The sequence below is a fragment of the Aethalodelphis obliquidens genome, unplaced genomic scaffold (assembly GCF_003676395.1).
Source record: "Aethalodelphis obliquidens isolate GAN/ISIS:26980383/991018 unplaced genomic scaffold, ASM367639v1 scaffold5, whole genome shotgun sequence".
Classification (NCBI taxonomy): Eukaryota; Metazoa; Chordata; class Mammalia; order Artiodactyla; family Delphinidae; genus Aethalodelphis; species Aethalodelphis obliquidens.
In genome coordinates this window covers 6115942-6134553 of record NW_020837949.1, presented here as the reverse complement: position 1 = coordinate 6134553, position 18612 = coordinate 6115942, and the positions used below count along the sequence as shown (strand labels likewise).

Sequence of the window (18612 nt, the reverse complement as noted above, 5' to 3'; positions counted from 1 at the left end):
AGCAATTGGGCGTTGCCGCAACACCCAAGCATGTGATTTTTGTATTTCACACAAGTATTGGTCTGTGACACGTTAGAAACAAAACTGATCCTTCACCAGAGTTGAGAGGCGCTGCTTCTAGATCTTTCTTCTGTCTCTCGTCTTTTTCTCTGTTCTTGATTTTTTTTTTCCCTCCCAATGTCTCTCTCTGGCCACCAGGCCCCCTATTCCAGCTGCTGTCAGTTCACCAGGCCAATGTACCTGTTCCGCCTCTGCCTTTGAGCAGCGCACGGCCCCCACACCCTCCTCTCTGCTGATTTCTGAAAGAGACCCTGGTGCGCTCTCAGGCTCTGCCTAAGGCCCAGCTCAGAACCCCCGCCTCCAGGAAGCCCTCCTTGATGCAACAAGAAGGCGCATTAACATTCTGTTCCTCCATGGACCTGATGGGGACCAAGCATGTTCCTCATCTTCTCTTCCCAGGGCAGAGACTTCTTTCCTGGTGCTCATCTGTCTTCTCTGCACTGCCGGGTCCTAACTCACCAGCGTCTGTGTCCCCTCTGAAGGGCCTAGCACCCAGAACAACGCACCAGGGAGCAGGCGCTGGCCAGGGGTGTTGGTGATGGGGTGGGGCTAACGGCGGGGGAGGAGTCAAGGATCAGGGCTGGTGGAGAGGACATGGCTGGGGTGAACTGAGTCAAGGCCAACCAGCTGGAGGGGCCGACGGCCAATGAGCCCTGTGGGCCAGCCCTGGGAAGTGCAGCCGCAGGTCCTCCACAGACCTGAGAAGGCCAGGCATAAAGGGCCTGATTCCTAGGAGATGCTGGCCGGGCTCCGGGGCGATTGCTATAGGGACAGGGCCGAGAGGGAGCGGCAGGGGAGCAATTCTAACTGCTGTGGGATTAATCTGGTGGAAGGAGATCCTCCGAAACCAACGGAAACAGGATGGCACTGGGATGAGGGGAGCTGGGCCAGGGCAGGGGCTGGCCAAGAATTCTCTGCCCTACCCCAACGCCCTTGCACTCACCGCGTCCCAGGCCCTCACGGCTTGGCCCACGGGACCTGAGCTGGGGGGCTCTTTCAGGGTCTCTTTCCAGTAGCTGCTCCTGTCCCCTGACCTCCAGCCTCTGACATGGCCCGGCTGAAACACTGCCGTGGTGTTGGGAGCTGCAGGAGGCCGGGCCCAGCTGGAGACCGTCTGGCACCTAGACAGCCCGCCTAGAGTTTATGCCCTAATATGGTGATGGCCGGCAGCAGCCTGAACAGGGACCGGCCCTCATAGGGACTAAGGAGAGGCCAGAGACCAGGAAACCGTAGCCCTGGAGACCCCCCCCAACACCCACCCCCTGGGAGCCCAGCGATCCAGGCCCCTGGTCTTGGTTCCTCGCTGGGAAACTCGTCTCACATAAGTCCAGAGTCTGGAACCCTGATGAGCCCAACCCTGCAGGATGGCCTGGGGATCCTGCCCCCAGGGCACGGCCTCAGGATTCTGAACTTGAGGCCTCAACACCCCGGGCCCACTTCAGTTCCAGCTTCTCAGCAAGAGAGGCCAGAACTGCCTTCTGCAGCCTGGACAGCCCAGGACCCTGACATCCCAAATGGTGCCCCCCTTCACGCCAGGCCGCAGAAACTCCAGATATAAGCCCCCTTACAGCACAGGCCCACTCCCGGCCCTTGGACACAGACACACACTCACACACGGAGCCCCCTTGGTCCTCTCCCTTGGTGGACATTCAAGGAATTTTCCCTTTCAAATAACCCTGTAAAAGTCCTTGTTATACCGAAAATGTGAACTGGAGCCCTGCCTGATGGCTGGGGGGAGGCGAGGTGTTAGGCTCCAGCTACTATTTTCGGGGGGCCACGAAAGGAAGGAAAGCAGGTAGCCCCAGGTCAGCCAGGGCTCCGAGAGGCTCTGCCTCCCGCCCATCCTGCCTGGCTGGCTGGGTCTTCCGTGAGCTGCCGTATCACCCACCCCTAGCTCTTCAGCCAGACCTGCCAGGGGACCCCATCCCATCACTGGCTGGAATTCTGGTGGGGGGGGGGGTCCCTGAGGGCAGCTGGAGGTCAGCAGGCCAGGGGTGGGGCACAGGGACAGCCAGAACTGAGCAGCGGCACATCGCGGCCTGCAGGCGACGGGGCTGTGACCTTCACACAACTTCTCAGCAGAGAAGAAATGTTCAGAGTCAGTGTCTGGGCCGCCTCCCCGGAGCCCTGGGCTGGCACCGCACGCCGGGACCAGTGCCTCGGCCCCCGTGAGCCCTGCTCCTACGTACCCCAGACCCCGCTCATCCCTCTGTTCCTCTCCTGCCTCCGCCCCGTCCCCCCCGCAGAGCAGCTCCGCGGAGCAGAGGCTGACTTGAGCCCAGAGCTGGCGGAGGCTGCAGTTCCGCCGAGAGCCGCTCTGTGGCAGGAGCGGCCCGCGCTCCCGAGACAGCCGGAGTCTGGAGCGCCCGGGGAAGGAGGGAACGGGGAGCGGAGGGCCCCTGCCCGGCCCGCAGAACGGCTGTGGGGCTCCCGGGCGCGAAAGGGCGGGGCACAGGCTAGGGAGTTAAGTGGCCTTTGCTCATTGCATCAGAATGACTTTGGGCGAGTCACCTGCCCCCTTCCGGCCCCAGGGAGTTCATCTGCAATACAAGACGATGACCATGCCCCACTGGGCTGGAGGGATGAATGACAGAACACTGTGAAGCCGGAGGGCCCAAGGGAGGTTTTTTTGTTTGTTTTTGCTTCTGTTTATTTGCGGAGGTTTTTTTTTTTTTTGCCACGCTGCGCAGCTTTCGGGATCTTAGTTTCCCCCACCAGGGACTGAGCCTGCGCTCCCTGCAATGGAAGCGCGGAGTCTTAACCACTGGACCGCCAGGGAAGTCCCCCAAGGGACATCTTGGTAACTGGAGAAGGAGGAGAGGGAGAGGGCCCTTGGGCCAGCCTGGCTCACGTGGCTGCTGCTGAAGAACACCTGACTCACACCCCCCCACCCCCCACCTCCACCACCACACCCCCACACCCCCCGACCCCAGCCCCAGCTGAAGACATCCGGGCACCCAGCCTCCGCCTGCCTCCTGGGCTTGGGGCACCCTGGGCCCTGTGAGAATGAAGACCAGGAGAGGAGAGGTGATCATGGATTGACAGCCCCACACAAGGACAGGCTCCTCTGCGCCTCGGATCCTAAGGGCCGCAGAGGTCATGCAGCTCACCACAGGCCACTGAGGAAGGGGCAGGGGGGCAGTGGGAGGGCCCCAGGGGACCAGGTCTGGCTACCTTCCAGGTGCAGCAGGTCCAGTTCCTCCTGACCCCGGGGAAGGGAGCATCTTCATCAGAACGCAACGCTGGTTTGCTTTCACCTGGTGCCGACCCACACCCGACAGTGCACTTGGGGCACCGTCCCTGCCCTGCACCCCAACTCATCCAGGGGCCCAAACCCAGCTGCCCACCTCTGGGAACCCCTGGCTGGTCGCCAGGCAGGAGCCGCCGTCGGCTTTCGCGGGGGCAGGCCTTATCTCTTGGGGCAGCACCGGGCAGGTGGGGAAAGGGAGGCCTGCGGGTGACCTGAGTGTCCTTGGACAAGCTCCCCAGGTCAGAATCTCTAGTGGCTCGTCTGCACACTAGGTGTCATCGAGTTCCTTTGCAGGGGGCTCTTCATCCCCCTGGAGTATTCACCGAGCACACGCACATGAAGCGTTCAGGGCCTCATGAACAAGACAGGCGTGGCACCCACCCTCACGGAGCCGGGGAGTCAACAGGACCCCCAGTTTGGAGTCCGGGATGAGTTGGCAGAGAGCGGGGTCCTGGGGAGCTGAGCCGAGCTGATCTGCCCCGACCCTCAGGAGACCTGGGCGATCGCTGTGTGACTGTGGGCAGGTCAGCCACCTCTCAGCTTCAGACTCCCTGTGGGTGCTGCAGGGACAAGTGACTTGTACTCTGGGTACCAGATGAGATGACAGATGGCCTTGTGGAAGCATTCAGAGCTGTAACGAGGCGGGGTGCCGGGTCCTTGCAGGGAAGGTGACCTCGGGGAAGCAGCCATCCTCGCCCCGGTCGCTGTCCTGCCCTGCTGGGGCAGGAGGCTGGGGCTCCAGTCGGCCTGTCCGCCCCCAGGCAGAGGCTGTCTCCGACGGCGGCGGCCCAGGGCTGTGCAGTGTCAGGTTATATTTAGCCTGGTGGCGGCGACAGGAAGATGCAGCAGGAGCTGCTCCTGGCCAGGGGCCACCGTGTCGCTAACGTCGCTCTCTCGGGCAGTGGGGACCTAAGGAAGGCCAGGGACACTACAGGCCCAGGGGACAGAGCGGGGGAGCCTGAGAGGCCAGCCAGTGAATGAGTGTGCACGTGTATGTTCGTGTGTGTGTCCGTGTGTGAGAGAGAAAGAGAGGCCAATCCTATCCCCATGGCTCCAGGAGCTGAGTGGGACAGACTTCCCCAGGAATACTCACTTCAGGGCTGGGGCTGGGGAGCCCCGATCCAGACCCCAACTCACACAGAAGGAGCATCTCCAGACAGACCCTCCACGAGCCCCTCCAGCCTAACACCTTCCCAGAGATGTATAGGGCCATACGGAGGGCCTCAGGGCCTCTGTGGGCCATCCAGGTGCCCGCCCAAACCCACTGCATGTGGCCTGTCTGTGCTACCTTTCCCAGGGGCCACTGTGATGGCCTCGGGAGAAGAGCTCTTTCTAGAAAAGCCCTGGGGCTCAGCCCTACTCGACCTCCTTCGGGGCTGCAGCCTCACAGTCCGTACACTGGGAGTCACAGCCCCGGGAAGGTGAAACGAGGCCATGTTTATTCGGGGAAAGCTTCCCTTACGGCACCGTCGCACTCCCCACCTCCCTGAGGCCTCCACACTTAGCCTCCCATCCCCGGACACGCAGGCTGGCCCCAGTGCCCCCTCCAGTGCACCCCAGCTTCACAGGCCCTCCCACTCCCCACGGCCCCACCCCGCTTCCTTCCAACTCCTCCCGTCCCTCTAGGCCCCCGAAGGACCCGCTCTACAAAGATTTTCTGGCCACAGGGACGTCTCTCGCTGAAAACTCCTCTAACACTGGCTCCTAATGAGAGAGCTAACTGTACACTGGCTTCCGGGGGAGCTTCCTCCCTCTGCCCAGAGCCGGAGGCCTGAGGCCAGCGTTGGGCTGGCTTCACGGGACAAACTGGGTGAACAGGTGTCCAGTCGATCATGGACTGGGGCAGGGACCTGCCCCGATGGCAGATGGGGACAGGGCCATCTCCCCACGCTTTAAGCTCCCTTTAGATCCAGGGGCACTGACTGACTACCCTTTCAGGACAGGATTGGCCCATTGCAAACCCACCCTGAGTCTGGACAGCAGTCAGAACCCTCAGAGGAATGAGGTGGCATCTTCTGCTGAAGCACTATTCAATCTAGTCAACAGCACGGAACACGGAGGCTGACGGCCCAGGAATCCGGGCAAGGGGGCTGGGGTATCTCTGAGCCTCAGACCCCTACCAGCCCTCTTCTCTGTGACCCTCACACAGCCGGCCACGGGCAGCAAGGGCACAAAGGGCCGAGGTCCGCTAGGGGACAGTGGGGGTCCCTGCCCTCCTCCAGGGCCCCGCAAGTGCCGCTCCCACCTTGGCTCCCGGAGTACCCCAGAGGGCCTGTCCCATCGGTCACCCAGTCGGCCGCAGCTTCTCAATCATTAATCCGAAACTTGCAATCCCTCCCTGACTCACCCACCTCACAGGACTCCAGCAAATAAATACAAGTGCATGTGAAAGCCTGCTGAAAAGGCAGATGGAACGTTCCAACGTCAACGCATATGGCAATGACCCAAACATACACAGAGAAAACCAGCGTTATTCACAGATGATAGGATCATCTCCCTAGAGAACCAATAAAATCAACAGATAAACAATTAGAACTAGCTCATGAGAGACTTCATCCAGTGAGGCTGCCAGATACAAGATCAGCCCCCTCTCCACCAGCAGAAGGCTATTAGAGTAGGTAGTCAGAAATAAGATCTCCTTCGGGCTTCCCTGGTGGCGCAGTGGTTGAGAGTCCGCCTGCCGATGCAGGGGACGCGGGTTCGTGCCCCGGTCCGGGAAGATCCCACATGCCGCGGAGCGGCTGGGCCCGTGAGCCATGGCCGCTGAGCCTGCACGTCCGGAGCCTGTGCTTCGCAGCGGGAGACGCCACAACAGTGAGAGGCCCGCGTACCGCAAAAAAATAAAATAAAATTAAATAAATAAATAAGATCTCTTTCATAATAGCAACAAACACTATGAAGTGGGGACTTCCCTGGTGGTCCAGTGGTTAAGACTCCATACTCCCAATGCAGGGGGCACAGGTTCAGTCCCTGGTCGGGAAACTAAGATCCCACATGCCGCATGGCATGGCCAAAAAAAAAAAAAAACTATGAAGTGTCTAGGAAGTGACCAAGAATGCACAAGGTCTCTACGGGGGAGAAAAAAGAAAACCTTAAACTAATAAAGGATGCAGAAACCATCTGATAAACGGAGAGACGCTATAGACTCTCAGATGGGACAAATATTAGAAAGATGTCAATTCTCCCCAAATTAACCCATAAAACCAATCTAGTTCCAGTCAAGATTCTGGTGGGGTTTTTCTTCCCAGGAACTTGATAAACCTTCTCTAGAGTTTGCGAAGGAGAAGAGAGGTCCACAAATATGTATGTCAACCTTTCAAAAGAAGAGCAGAGAGGGAAGATTTGCCTTTCCAGATACTAAGACATACTAACTACCGTATATTTTTAATATGGTTTTGATGCAGGAACAGACAAATAGTTGGAACAGAACAGAGAGCTCCAAGACAGACGCATGGATATATGGCGAATTAACCAGTGGTACAGTAGCCCCACAAGTCAACGGAGAAGAACAGGCTGTTTACTAGATGTGTTGGGAAAATTGGTTCAGTAAACAGAAAAAAACACACCTTGATCCCTGTTTGACACCAAGACAAAGGCAGGGTCAGGATGGATTAAAGACCCAACTGAGAAAGGTAAAACAATTAAGGTAACAGAAGAAAATGTAGACCTCTGCAACCTCAGGACAGTGAAGGATTTCTTAAACAAAACTTCAAAAGCATGAAGAAAGCTAAAAAGCCATGTATTTGTTTGTATCAAAATTAAGAATTTTTGTTGGATAAATTTGACAGACGACTGATATTTACGAATATATTTACAGATATTTACGAACTCTTGATTCAACGGGGATTAGTATCCAGCATACACAATGGTTATTTAACTGTATGCATTTGTGTTTCTAGAATCAATAAGCCACTCTTGCAGATCAACAAGAACGAAAGACAGCAGCTTCATCGAAAAGTGAGCAAAGGATATGAGCACGGAATTCACGGGAAAGAAACCTGAACGGCTGCCTACACGATGTTCGGACTCGCATGAAATCAAAGAAATGCAGATTAAAGCAGAAAGATATCACTTCCACCTATTAAACTTGCAAAAATGAGAAAGGTGGGTAAGGCCACGTGTGGTAGGATTGCAGGGGAATCCCGTGCTCTGCTCAGGAGGGTGGCAACAGATGCAGCCCTGCTCAGGCACAGCCGGACAGTACTTGGTTGAATTAAGTGTCCACATACCCTGTGATCCAGCAGTTCCACCCCTGGGGGAAAATCCCAAAGACATCCTCACATGAGTCCAAAAGGGGCCAGGCATGAGGACGTTCACCGCAGCATCACTTATAGAGACAACCTGGAGGGCCCTCCCCAGGAGAGTGGACAGGTAAAACGACGGGGGAGCACACCAGAGAACACGGAGCTATAGGCTCAAGACCAAGGAACAAGCTGGCTGGACTTAAAGGCGGACTCCTGTGCAACAAAAGTGAACACCAGAATACAATATATAGCACATATCATTTACATAAATTAAACCCATATGCAGTCAGACAAAACACACGTTTTGCAAGAACATATGCAAGCAACACATTCACAGGAAGTACATTTGAATGGCTGCCTAAGGGGAGGGTAACGGGACTGAGGAGTGAGAAAAAAGGAAAAGGAGAAAAACCAATGAGAGAGAAAGAAGAAACCCGTAACACAAACACCCCTGGTTTCTATGATTTGTGGAAGAAGCGGGAGCTGGCCCAGCAGAAGCCCGTGGAGAGAGGCGGAGAGGCAGGCCGGGGCGGAGCAGGGCACAGGGTGGTGGCCGTAGGGAACAGGGACGCTGAGACCCTTGGTCAGCTCACTTCCTTGGTTGACTAGAACCTGCAGCCACGTGGGTGACGCCCTGCCTGATGGCGAGTAGAAGGCCAAGAGCCTCGGCACCCGACACTGCTTTGCACCTACCCTCTTATCTGCCGAACCTCTCCCAGCAGTACGCGGGAGGACAGGTGTTTTGATCCCTCTTAGCAAATGAGGAACTGCAGCTCTGGGAACCCAAGCTAAAAGCCAAATTTCCTGGGGCTCTGAGCCCATCATGACCCCAAAGGGCCCTCTGGGGCAAGACAGCCTGTGCAGTGGTGTTCCGTGTTGGGCAGGACTCTAGTGGAAAGAGGAAAACTGGACTGGAGTTCCCACTCAGGTACCTGCCAGCTGGCTAAGACCCCGTGAGTTCGGCACCTGTAAAATGATGGCGAGGAGGCCCCATCTAAGGACCACCTGCCACAAAGCATGCGTCCCAGCTTGCAAACTATAAGTGCAGTCACAGGGACTTCCCTGGTGGCACAGTGGTTAAGAATCCGCCTGCCAATGCAGGGGACACGGGTTCAAGCCCTGGGAAGATCCCACATGCCGCGGAGCAACTAAGCCCGTGCGTCACAACTACTGAGCCTGCGCTCTACAGCCCGCGAGCCACAACTACTGAGCCCTCATGCCGCAAATACCGAGCCCACGCGCTACAATTACTGAAGCCGGAGCACCTGGAGCCCGAGCTCCACAACAAAGAGAAGCCACCACAATGAGAAGCCCGCGCAAAGTGAAAAAGACCCAACACAGCCAAAAAAAAAAAAAAAAGGGCTTCCCTGGTGGCGCAGTGGTTGAGAGTCCGCCTGCCGATGCAGGGGACACGGATTCGTGCCCCAGTCCGGGAGGATCCCACATGCCGCGGAGCGGCTGGGCCCGTGAGCCATGGCCGCTGAGCCTCTGCATCCGAAGGCTGTGCTCCGCAACGGGAGAGGCCACAACAGTGAGAGGCCCGCATACCACAAAATAAAAAAAAGTGCAGTCACAACAGTGAGGGTGCCAATGAGTGCAGCTGCCACCACCCCCTCCTCCAGCTCTGCTCCCCCATCCAGCCCTCCTCCGTCCATCTATGAGGCAGGAAGGCTGAGAATCCCCAGATGCCTTCCCTGTACCCCACAATGTCCCCCACACGGCAGGGGTGGAAGACTTGCAGCTCTCTCAGTGGCCACCTCAGGCCATCTTCCTCTGGCCCCAATAGCCTCCCCATCCTCTAAGACCCCTCCCAGCCCTGGCATTCTATTATTCTAAGGCTTTTCACAGAGGGAGAGACCGAGGCCCAGAGATGGGAAGTGATTTGTCCAAGGTCACACAGCAAGTCTATAACTAAACCAGAAATTGCTCCCAAGGCTCTGACTCCTGGTATAGGGTTTCTGCAACACAGCACACTGCCCACCACATTCATTCAGTCCTTCATTCAGCGGGAGCATGAACTGAGCTCCCACTATGCAACAGACACAGAGATACAACAGAGAACAAAGCAGGCCGCTGTCTACCCTCCCAGAGCTTCCAATCTAGTGGGGGAGTCAGACACGGCAGCCTTGCCCAGAACTGTACGTGAGGGAGATGGTGGGTTAAAGAGAAGACGCTGCCCAGCCCTCAAGGTGCTTCTACTCCAGTACACACGCGACCAAAACGGAAAGAAGTCCGTTCAAGGCCAACCACAGTGCACAGCGTGGAGATCTTTATGCGCCCCTGGACTAAGGACAGGAAGGGACTTTAGGGGGACAGCGGTTCATCCAGAGCCTCTCCCACACTCATCACCTGTCCCAGGTGTCCCTCTGTGCCCCCTCTTCTGGCCCTGACCCCATGGGCCCCTCCCCATGTCAGGGAGGAATGATTCTGTGAAACTCCTTCACACTGAGGGCGAGCTATTTCCACACTCCTCCCTGCTTACAGGGGAGGAGTGATGAGAAGAGAATGTCTTTTTTTTTTTTTTTTTTTTGAGAATGTCTTTTTAAAGAAAAAGGTTCGTTCTCCACCCAAGCTAAAGGTTCCCAAATAGAGGCATTTCAAGCACCCTCGGGGAAGATGTTTAATCGTGAAAGGACTTTCCTGGACCCCTTGAAGTCCCACCACCCTGGAAGCCACCACTGGGCAGAAAAGAGGCTGAGGCTCACCCGGTCTCACACCCCCATGCTGGCCCTCCTGCTGCCCACGGCCCCCCTCCCCAAGCCCGAGGCCACTGTCAAAATCTGCTCCCATCCCAGATGCCTCTGCACAAATATTTACATAGCTCCTCTCAGGGGCTACGGCAGACACAACACAGAGGAGCCACCCGCCCGACACTCTCCAGACCCCAGAGAAGCCCAGGAGCGGCCCACACCCTCGGTCCTGGCAGGCCCGCCCGGCCCCCAGGGTGGGGCTGGGACAGGAAGCCCCCATGCAGGCCAGGGCACCCTGCTCCGGCTCAGCTGCCCTCCCTGGAGCCACGGAGCGAAGGCAAGGCTGGGCTCGGACGCAGCCCCCGAGCCCTGCTCCTGGCCACCATGGTGCAGGTGTGCGCACCTGCCGGACTCCTGACCAGAAGGCCCGAGGTGGAGGGGCCCCTCGATGGCTTCCCCACTGCCCCTAAGTAAAGTGCTGCCTGTGTCTAACCTCACTCCTCCGGGGCTCACCCCGGCCTGCTCCATCTCAGGACACAGAGCACACGCAGGTACCAGGCTCCATTTGACCTGCCTGCCAGCCTTAAAATACCCAAGGGCTCCTGCAGCAGCCACCCTGCCTGATGGGGGCCTGGGGACCTGAGGATCACAGCTTGGAGGGGACAGGACTGGGAGGGGAGGAGTGGATGTCTGAGCTTGGGGCCATGATGGAGAAGGCGGTGGTGTGGGAGGGTCACAGTGCAGAGTCAGATTTCAGCGACCAGGGAGGAGGCAGTGAAATGGCCTGGGGTGTGTGGAGAGTCACTGGTGCCAGGAGTACCTGCGCAAGCACCTGGGAGGCTGAGGTCCGAGTCTGGGGACCACAGACCAGTGGGTGTGGGGTCACCTCTGGGGCTCTGGCTCCCCATGGGCTCTGGGGAGCACGCTGGCCCTCTGTCCCCACCCCTCCCCCAGCCCACAGCTCAGCTGTTGCAGCGGGGGGGCCCTCTGACCCTGTTACCATGACAACCGGCCTGCAGCTGGAGTGGAGAAGCCAACAGACTCTTCTCTAGAGACACCCCCATCCCCACCCACACACAGGCTCCCAGGGACACAGGGACATGGAGACCAGGCCAGGACAGGCAGAGGTACGGGGAGCCAGACAGAGACTTGGAGATGGAGCCCAGAGAGGCGGGGGCCACCGGGGCAGAGGGAGAGAGGCAGGGAGGAAGGCTTGGGGGTACTGAAGCGGGGGAAGAAGACAGCTGCAGGGAGAGGGAGATGCAGACCGCGGGGGACAGAGCCGGCAGGGAGGCTTGAAGCAGAGACCACGGGCACAGGCGGCCGCTGAGCATGGCAGGGGCAGGGCAGAGAGGTGGGAACAAAGAGCAGAGAGAACACGAGGGCCAGAGGGCAGGGGACCTCCCGAGGCCTGGAAGAGGAGGGGAGCGTGTGAGGAGAAGCCATGGTGGAAGGGCCCGAAGCCTCCCCGGGGCAACGTGGGAATGCAGGCGTGCACCAGCATCTCTTCCTGCCGAGGCACAGCCCAGAGCCCCAAGGGGTGCCGCCACTGCCGGCCCCAGGCTGCGGGGCCCTGATCCCAGCTGCACCTTAATCCCAGGCCTGACCTGAAGGAGCACGGACACAGGGCCAGTGAGGGCCTGGCACCTCGCGTCTCTCCCTCCAGCCCACACCCCCCAGTCTGGCCTCCCCACCTCCCAGCAGTCCCAGCAGCTAAATAATGGGGCTGTCTGGCTCCAGGCCCTGAGGCTGCACAGAGCTAGGCTAGAGGCACCGACACAGCACAGCTGTCCACAGTGGTGCCTGCCAGCAAAAGGCCCCGCCTCCTTCCCAGCCACCCACCTCCCTGGGGCTAAAGCCCAGGGACCTGCTCTGCCGTGGCCAAGAGGTGGCATTGGGCTTCCTCACATCTACACACACACACACACACACACACACACACACACACACCCCGCCCGGGTCAGGCACAGAGATCTGCCCAAGGGACTGAGCAGAGGGAGAGGGAGGGGAGGCAGAGGAAATCTGTCTGCACCCGAGGCCTCAAGTGCCAGGACAAGTAGCGGCCCACATAACCTGAGGGCCAAGGCCAGCCTGCTGGCCACCAGGAGACACCTGATCCCCATGGAAACTAGGTGAGAGCAGAGAAGGGGGCAGGCTGAGATGGCTGGCATAGGACCTTCTGGGTCACAGCACCATTTGGAGCAGTAACCTGGGGTGGGGAAGGAGATTGAACTTGGGTGGGAGGCCTGGGTTCTAGTCCCACACTCCCTCCACTGATTCGCTGGTAACTTGACCTCTGCTTCTCAGTTTTTCCATCTGTAATTTGAGTGGGCTGGATTAAGTGACCTTCAAGGTCACCAAGATTCCATGAGAGCACCTCTGCAGAAGGGGTCCCATGGCCATCCTCTCCCAAAGGAGCCAGCCTGGGGCAGGAAGGAGGGAGGGCAGCTCCTCACACACACTACAGGGAAGACAGAATCACCCGGGCCCCTGCCGCCGAGGGGTCCGGCGGGCACACTATCCCAGAAGTAGAAACGGGCTCAAGGCAGTAACCAACTTGATCCGCATCACAGAATTTCTGGTGTTAGACCTGAACCCAGGACATGTGTATTCACATTCTTCTCATGACACCAATGGTTTGCGAACTTTCAAAATAAAAGTGCACGTAAAGTAACGTGCGGTTTAGAGACATACCTGCAACCATTTTGCCTCCTTTTTAATACATGACAGCAGAGCAGACTGGACAGGGCTCTGATCGGACAGACAGGGTTCCATTCCCAGCTCTGCGCTCTCTACAAAAGTTTCTTAATTTTCCTGAACTTCAGTTTCCTCAACCACAAAATGCAGAAAAAATAGTATCTACCTCCCAGGGTTGTTGTGAAGATTCCATGAGATGATGCAAGTGAAACATTCGGCCCAGTGTCCAGCGCATAGAAGGCGCCCACTGATATTAGCTAGTACTAGATAGCCAGGCAGATATAAAAGCACATCTGCTCTGATGAAGGTTCTGGGGAGATATCAGTGAAGAACCAGAAAGGAGGCCCTGCCTTCAGAGTTTGCATCTAATCTCCCAGCCAGAGGCCCATTTGCTGTGAGCAAACCCTCTTCCACAGGTCCCCAGTGACTGTCCCCAACTCTGATTCTGTCCAGGGATCTCACAGCTGGGCACCCCTGCAAAAGCAGGGTCATCAGGGCATGTAATCCTTTGCAGCCAACCCTGAGCATAGCATACAGGGGAGGTTCCAAGGGACAGGGCCAGAGGCACACGGGGGCTGCTGGCTCACTGCCCCCAGGAAGAGACAGAGAGCGCTGTCTACAGCAGGTAAGCTTGCTGTGGGCAGGAACCTCCTCTGTCTTGAGCACTGCTCCATCTCCAAGACCTTGCTGCACGTGGCTCACAGGGGTTCGGTAAATGCCCATCAGATACACACTGGTGAGCGACAGGGTTCGGGCACCGATGGGCAGCCCTGCGGCACCTTCCAGAGCCCCCTCCCCAGCCTTCTGATACCTGCAGGTCCCCCCAAGCCCTGCGGCACTGCCCTCCCTGAGCAAAGGCCACCCCACCAGGGCAGGGGCGGTGTGGGAGCAGCCCCGCCCATGGCTCTGTTTATCCGCTCGCCGGAAGACAGCGCAGCTGGGCGGGGAGGCGGTGGCTGAGCAGACACCTGGCGCAGGAAGGGGTGGCGGGCGGGGCGCTCAAAAGATGGGACAAAGGGAACTGAGGTTGTGGGGAGAGGCACACACCTCCCGCCAGGTGCAGCTGAAGAGCAGAAGAGAGAGGGGGCAGGAGAGGGGCGGCAGAGAGCCAGCCAGAGTCCTGCAGCCCTTCCCCGCCTCGCCCTCAGCGACGACTCCCCAGACCAGTCAGTCACCTGGCAGAGGCGAGGGTAGCTAGAGGCCTTGTGGGCGGAGGTCGGCGCCCAGCCACCGGCCTGGACTTCCATTACCTCCATCCATGCACGCACCTGCCATCCCGGTGCTGCCGTCAAACTCCAACCCACCTAGCTCAACGTGCCCACATCTGCCCAGGGAGGAAGGAACCAGAGACTGCAGACCACAACCAAGCAGCCCCTTGGGCACCCCGTAAACCACCCCACCAGAGTGCTCGGGATAAAGAGAGCCAATATCCAGCCCGCGCCTCCCACCTGGCGCACCCCATAGGTCCCTGCTGAGGTCACGCCCCCCTGCAACAGGCCGGGGCTCCGGCCAATCGCCGGCCGCCCCCACCCCACCGACCCCGACCCCACCCCCGGCCTTTCGGCCCCGCCCCGCCCCGCCCCGCCCCAGCCCGCGCCTACCATCTTTCCGGTAGAAGGCGATCTCCACTTTGCGCTCCTCCGCGCCCAGCAGGGCCTGCGCGATCTGCGCGGCGGCACGGCGCTGCGTGCGCGGCCCGTGCAGGAAGTCGCAGGTGCACGGTCGCTGCATCACCTCGGCCCGCGAGTAGCCGCACAGCTCGCAGAAGCCGTCGTTGCAGTAGATGACAGCGCAGTTCTCCACCCGAGCGTTGGCGATGATGAACTTGCGGCCTGGGGGGCGGGGATAAGCAGGCACGTGAGCGGGACCCCTGCCCCCAGGGTTCCCAGCCCTTCCCCGCCTTCTCTTGTCCTACACAGTTGCCCGCCCGGGGACTCCCCGCCCCAGGAAGCACAGCGGGCCTGGGGTCCCCAGCAGGGGACGAACGCAGCTGTGCCCCGACACAGGTGCTTTGGCCGGCCCGGCCCGGCGGCGCGCCCCCTCCCCCGCCCGGCCCGCGGGCTGGCTGCGTGGCTTCCCCCGGGCGGACTGCCAGCGGCCCGCCGCCCCCTCCGCGCCCGAGGCCGAGGCCAGCCTTGGGCGGGTGTCAGCAACGCGTGTCAGCAGCCGCGGCGGAGGGATAAACACTGGGCCTGGAGAGGGAGCCTGAGAAGGGCCAGAGATGGCGGCCAGCCTTTGCCATTCCCTTTGCACCGCTCCGGCTTCTCTTCCTGACCCCCGCTCTCTAGACTGGGGGGCGCTCCCTGGGCACTCCTTACCCCGGGGACCCCTAGGAAATCACTGCCCCAAGTATCTGTGGACCCTGCCAGGTCAGTACTTCCTAGGACTTCTGCGACCCCTCCAAGGGCAGTCAGGAGCTGGGGAGTGGGCGCGTCAAAGAGGATGAGGGAAGAAGTACCACGTGAGCACCTACGATCCTTTCTCTCATTTAATACTCTGACAACCCCATCGTTATCCTCGTTTTGTAGATGAAGAAACTGAGACTCAGAAGAAGTTCTTGCCCTCATCTTGCAGCTTGTAAAAGGTAGAGCCCGCTTTCGAACCTAGGCCTGGCAGCTGGTGAGGAATAAGCGGGGCACTGGCGGAGGCCCAAGGTCATAGGGAGCAAGGAGAGGGACCTGCAGCTCCAAACCCTGGCAACACCTGGAGCCCAGCCTGGCCTGAGAGAGGGGCCCACTTGTAAACAGACCCATGAAAGCGGCTCTCCAGGGATGTGAGGCCTTCCTCAGTTCGGCCCCCTCAAGGGGAGGCCCCAGTGGACCCACTGCAGCTAGACTTGGCTCGTTCCCTCCACACATGCCCCAAGAGCCAGGCTGGTGGGTGAGCAGCAGGCGGGCGGCAGCCCCAGCTTGTGTCAGGAGAGATGCTCTGAGGATAGAGGTTTTTATAAACACAGAAGTTTCCGGCCACTTTGGCCTTTCCTGCTGGGGCTTTGGGTAGCAGTCGGAACGCTGCCCTCCCCCTTCCTAGTGGGCATAGCCCTCGGGCTGCAGCCCTGGGCAATCACATGTGCAAGGCCCAGGCTGCTGCACCAGGATCTGGCCTCGTCCTGCCTTCCCCTCCCTTACCCTGGCCTCCAGGAAATTACTTTTTTGAAGTTGGGTCATCTTTAGGTCAGTTCCCCAGGCCCCCCAGAACTCTCAGGCAGCCATCAGCCCCACAGGCAGGGCTCCCTGTCACAGGAAAAGACTCCTGACTGGGCCCGAGGCGGTCCCTCGTAGCAGCCACATACCAGCCACGTACGCACCATCTTCAGAGAGGAAAAACCACCTGGGCCCCGCTCCCAGGCCTGGAGAGGAGAGTGAGTTTCTTCGAAGGCAGGCCCCACCCCTGCCACCCCCCCACCACCCCGCCTCCTTCCCTGAGCTCCTAGAATAGGCGAGACAGAAGGGACCTGAAAGGCCCCTCTGGCCGCCCCCTCCTTCCCAGATTCGGAAGAGAGTCACTCAAGGTCACGCAGCAGTCAGTGGCAAGGTGGGGCCAGAGGCAGGCCCCCAGCCTCCAGCCTACAGAGCCTCCCCGAGCCTGTGGGAGTGAAAGCCCCGGCCTCACTGCCCTCCACCACCGCAGTCTCCTCCCCCTCAGGATCACCCTGTTCCTCTGCTTCAGACAATGCTGCCCAGCGCACTGACCCCTCCCTTCCCCCACCACGGTCACAAGCACACGTTGTCCTGTGCTCACAGGGTCATGGGCAAGGAATGTCACCCCCTCCCAGAGCCCTTGGCAGTCACACCCACCAGGGCACATGCAGCCTTGGGGACAAACACGCATGCCAGGAGGGTGCAAATACCCACACACAGAACATTCACCTAGCCTGGGACACTTCTGGAAGGCTCCCCTACCAGGCCAGCATTAGGGCTGCTGTAGTCCCCATAAAGGGGCTCAGGACAGGAAAAGCAACAACATAGGGTCATCGCCTGGAGACTGTTAGGCCCCCAAAGGCCAGCTTCAGCCCTGGCTCCCTCTCACCCCAGGGCCCACAGTTCCCAGCCTTGTCAAAGATACCTCCCCACCGCCCGTGCAGGGTCAAAGGCATGGATGACACACAGACACCCCACACACACCAAAGAGCGTGTTAGGCACTGACCCTACATACTTGGCTTTCAGTCTCCGGCAACACAGTCTGGACGGGCACATGCACGGTACTCTTCGGGGCCCACAGTTTGGGCCAGATACATTCTCCCCTTCTTGCGTCCACACAGCCCCATTCACACATCCAGGCACCCAGAGTTAAGGATACCTGCACACTCCCATCCCACCTCCCTTCCCTGCACACTCAGGTTGTCACATACACACACTCCCCGACCCCGGAAACCTAAGCTGAGCTTCCTGCTGCGCTCCCCAACACCAGGCCCCTTGGCCCCAAGCCCACGGCACCCAGCACCAAGCCTTGACCCCGCGACCCCTGGCCAGCGCCTTGGGGTCACCAGCCCCCGTAGACTCACTAGCAGGACGCACACGGCCCGGGCACGCCCCCCCATTCACACTCTGGAGAGCTCGGCCCGCCCCCAGAGCCCCCTCCCCGCCGGCCCCCTCCCCCACTCACTCTGGCCCTCAAACTTGCGGATGATGGTGTCCAGGAAGGTGTTCTGCGGCGCGACGTGGCCCCTCCGCACCGGCATCCTGAGCCCATGGGCGGGCCGGGCGGACCCCCACCCACCCCGGCCCGGCCCGGCCCAACACAGGCTTCCGGTGGCCCGGCCCGGCCGTGGTCCCCGCACCCCGCGGCCAGGCAGAGCACGGGCGGGGCCCGGACTGGGGTGCGGGCGCGGGGTCTCCGCTCGGCGCCGGCTCCGGACCGTGGGCCCGGCCTGGAGCTGCCTGAGCTCGGGCCGCCCGGCCGCCCGCACACCTGTCTGCCGGCCCCAGCCGAGCCGCGGGCCCCCCTCCGCCGCGTCTCCGCGCTGCGCTCCGCCTGCCCGAGCGCCGGGCTCCCGGCTCCCGCCCGCTGCGCCGACAGCCGCTCCGGCGCCAGCGGCTGGGGCTGCGCCTGCTGCTCGGCCCGGCCGCGGAAGGGTTAACGCGGCGCGCGCCCCTCGGGCTCCGGCCCCCGCCTCCCGGCTCCCTCCCGCCCGCCGCGCGCCCGCAGCGCCGCCCTCTCCCCCCACACAAGCCGCGCGCCCGCCCTTCCCATTGGCTGAGCCGAGCCGAGGGCTCCCCCGACCCCAGCCCCTCGCTCAGCCCAGGAGCCCCCGGGACTCGCGCGCCCCAAGAGGGGGAAGGGGCCCTTAGGTAGGGGAACCGTGAGGACAGGTGCGACGGCCGGCTTTGAGGCGGCCAAGGAGGAGCCTGGGGATTCCGCCCCCGCCCCGCCTCCCCCCCCTCCCCGCTGGAAGGACCGAGGGACCTGACTTGAAGGGAGAGGGCCGGTCCTTTATGCCCTGGTCCCCCACCGCGCCGAGCACGGGCTCCTACACACAGCTTGCGCTCAGTGCCCGCTGCAGGTGACACGGGCGAGGCCTGGGCCCTGGGAAGACGAGCCCAGGGTCAGGGGAGACCCGAGAAATGTGAAGGGCAAGACAATCTGGGGGCCTAAGGCCACCGAGATTTGAAATAAGGGTGGGTGAGATTTAGGAGGGGCACGCACCCAGAGCAGGGGCGCCCGCCACCC

General features: G+C 60.3%; 1 protein-coding gene across 1 annotated transcript in view; it reads right to left on the bottom strand.

Annotated features, from left to right (window-relative positions):
* The window catches only part of KCNH2 (potassium voltage-gated channel subfamily H member 2), a 33438-nt gene extending 15431 nt beyond the window's left edge, over positions 1–18007 (bottom strand). The window contains exons 1-2 of the mRNA XM_027101286.1: positions 17548–18007; positions 14543–14773 (exon numbers count right to left, since the gene is read on the bottom strand). Coding sequence (XP_026957087.1) covers positions 14543–14773; positions 17548–17623 — 307 coding nt within the window. The 5' untranslated portion in view covers positions 17624–18007. The remainder of the gene's footprint in view (positions 1–14542; positions 14774–17547) is intronic.
* Between the last annotated feature and the right edge of the window lie 605 nt (positions 18008–18612).